This window comes from Nestor notabilis, unplaced genomic scaffold, assembly GCF_000696875.1.
Source record: "Nestor notabilis isolate BGI_N333 unplaced genomic scaffold, ASM69687v1 scaffold18504, whole genome shotgun sequence".
Classification (NCBI taxonomy): domain Eukaryota; kingdom Metazoa; phylum Chordata; class Aves; order Psittaciformes; family Psittacidae; genus Nestor; species Nestor notabilis.
In genome coordinates this window covers 23,072-24,478 of record NW_009924544.1, presented here as the reverse complement: position 1 = coordinate 24,478, position 1,407 = coordinate 23,072, and the positions used below count along the sequence as shown (strand labels likewise).

The following is a 1,407-nucleotide window of genomic DNA, read 5'->3' as shown; positions in this document are numbered from 1 at the left end:
AGCCACAGCTTCTCTGGGCAACCTGTGTCAGTGTCCCACCACCCTCACAGGGAAGAACTTCTTCCTCATGGCTAATCTCAATCTCCCCTGTGTTAGCTCAAAGCCATTCCCCCTTGTCCTGTCACTACAGGCCCTTGCCAAAAGCTCCTCTCCAGATTTCTTGTCAGCCCCTTTAGGCACTGGGAGCTGTTCCTGGTGCACCCCATATGTGTATGTCCCTAGGGACACTGAGTGGGTTTGGTGTGGCACCTGGGACCCAGCAGCTCCCCAAAATGACTTGCTCACCTTCACCAAATGCCTTTTCCTGCAAATGAACAGCACCATGAGCAGGCCAGCCAGCTGCTGGGGGTGGGGGTGCTCCCCAAGCATCATTCCAAGTCAAGTGGCCTTTCCCAGCTCACCCTTGCTCTGCTTGCTCATCAGCTCAGTCTGGAAAACCGTGAGCCAACATTTAGCAGGGAAATGTCCCTAAAATCAAGATGAGTTTACTCTCTTCTGCTCCCTGAAGAGCAGCCATCTCCTCAGGATGCTGTGTTTTCCCCCATGACTGATTAGCTTAAGTGAGAAAGCAACTACATCTTGAAGCCTGAAAATGGACGGGCTGGAGAGGGCCACTTGGAGGGATGCTTCCTCTATAACACAGGTTTTTCCCTCTCACCCAATTTTGAACATAGATTTCAATTTATGACGATTCTCCATGGTAGATCCAGCTAAAGGTCACCACCAGCTTTGGAGATGGAGGCACAAGCTGGGAGCTTCCATTCGTTCAGCTCCCCTGTCTCCACGCACTACATCTTCTGTAATTAGTTGTGTCCTTCCTTCTGCTCCTGTCATTCTGGGTTCCCTTGGAAAACACTGGGGGTACACAAGGCAACAAGCTCCTATCCTCGCACGTGGCGTTTGCCTTCGCTCTGTTGAGACACATCCTCCAGCCGCCGAGAGCTGTGGCTGTTGCTGGTTGCATGGTGCCACCCCTCCTGCAGCTGGGCACTGCTGACCCCTTCCTCTCTTTCTGGCCCTGCTCTAGGGTGGAAGGTGCTGATCCGGGGTTTGCTGCTCATAGACTCAGTGGGATGATGCCAGCTGGCCAAGAGCCCCCCACGCCCCTCGCAGTGCCAGTGTGACCCAGCCAGCCCAGCACAGCACGTACAGGAGCTCGTGGCCACCCCAAACCGGGCCCTGCTGCCTGAAGATGAGTGATGGCGGGTGGATCTCGCTCAGCCCTGCCGAGTTCACCCAGCTCCAGCAGTACACGGACTGTGAGTACCCTGCGCATCACCCCAGGACAGAGCGAGGGGGTTTAAAAGACCTGTTGGTCTGTGCCAGACTGGTCCTCCACATCCTTAGTGTCCTCCTGGAAAACTAGACTTCTTAGATTTGGGATGGGGAGGCTGGGAAGGTTCCTGA

The 1,407-nt window shown here is 54.8% G+C and overlaps 1 protein-coding gene across 1 annotated transcript in view; it reads left to right on the top strand.

Moving 5' to 3' along the window:
- Window positions 1-1,192: 1,192 nt before the first annotated feature.
- LOC104404265 (diacylglycerol kinase gamma-like) overlaps window positions 1,193-1,407 on the top strand; it is an 18,383-nt gene continuing 18,168 nt past the window's right edge. The window contains exon 1 of the mRNA XM_010012652.1: window positions 1,193-1,259. Coding sequence (XP_010010954.1) covers window positions 1,193-1,259 — 67 coding nt within the window. The remainder of the gene's footprint in view (window positions 1,260-1,407) is intronic.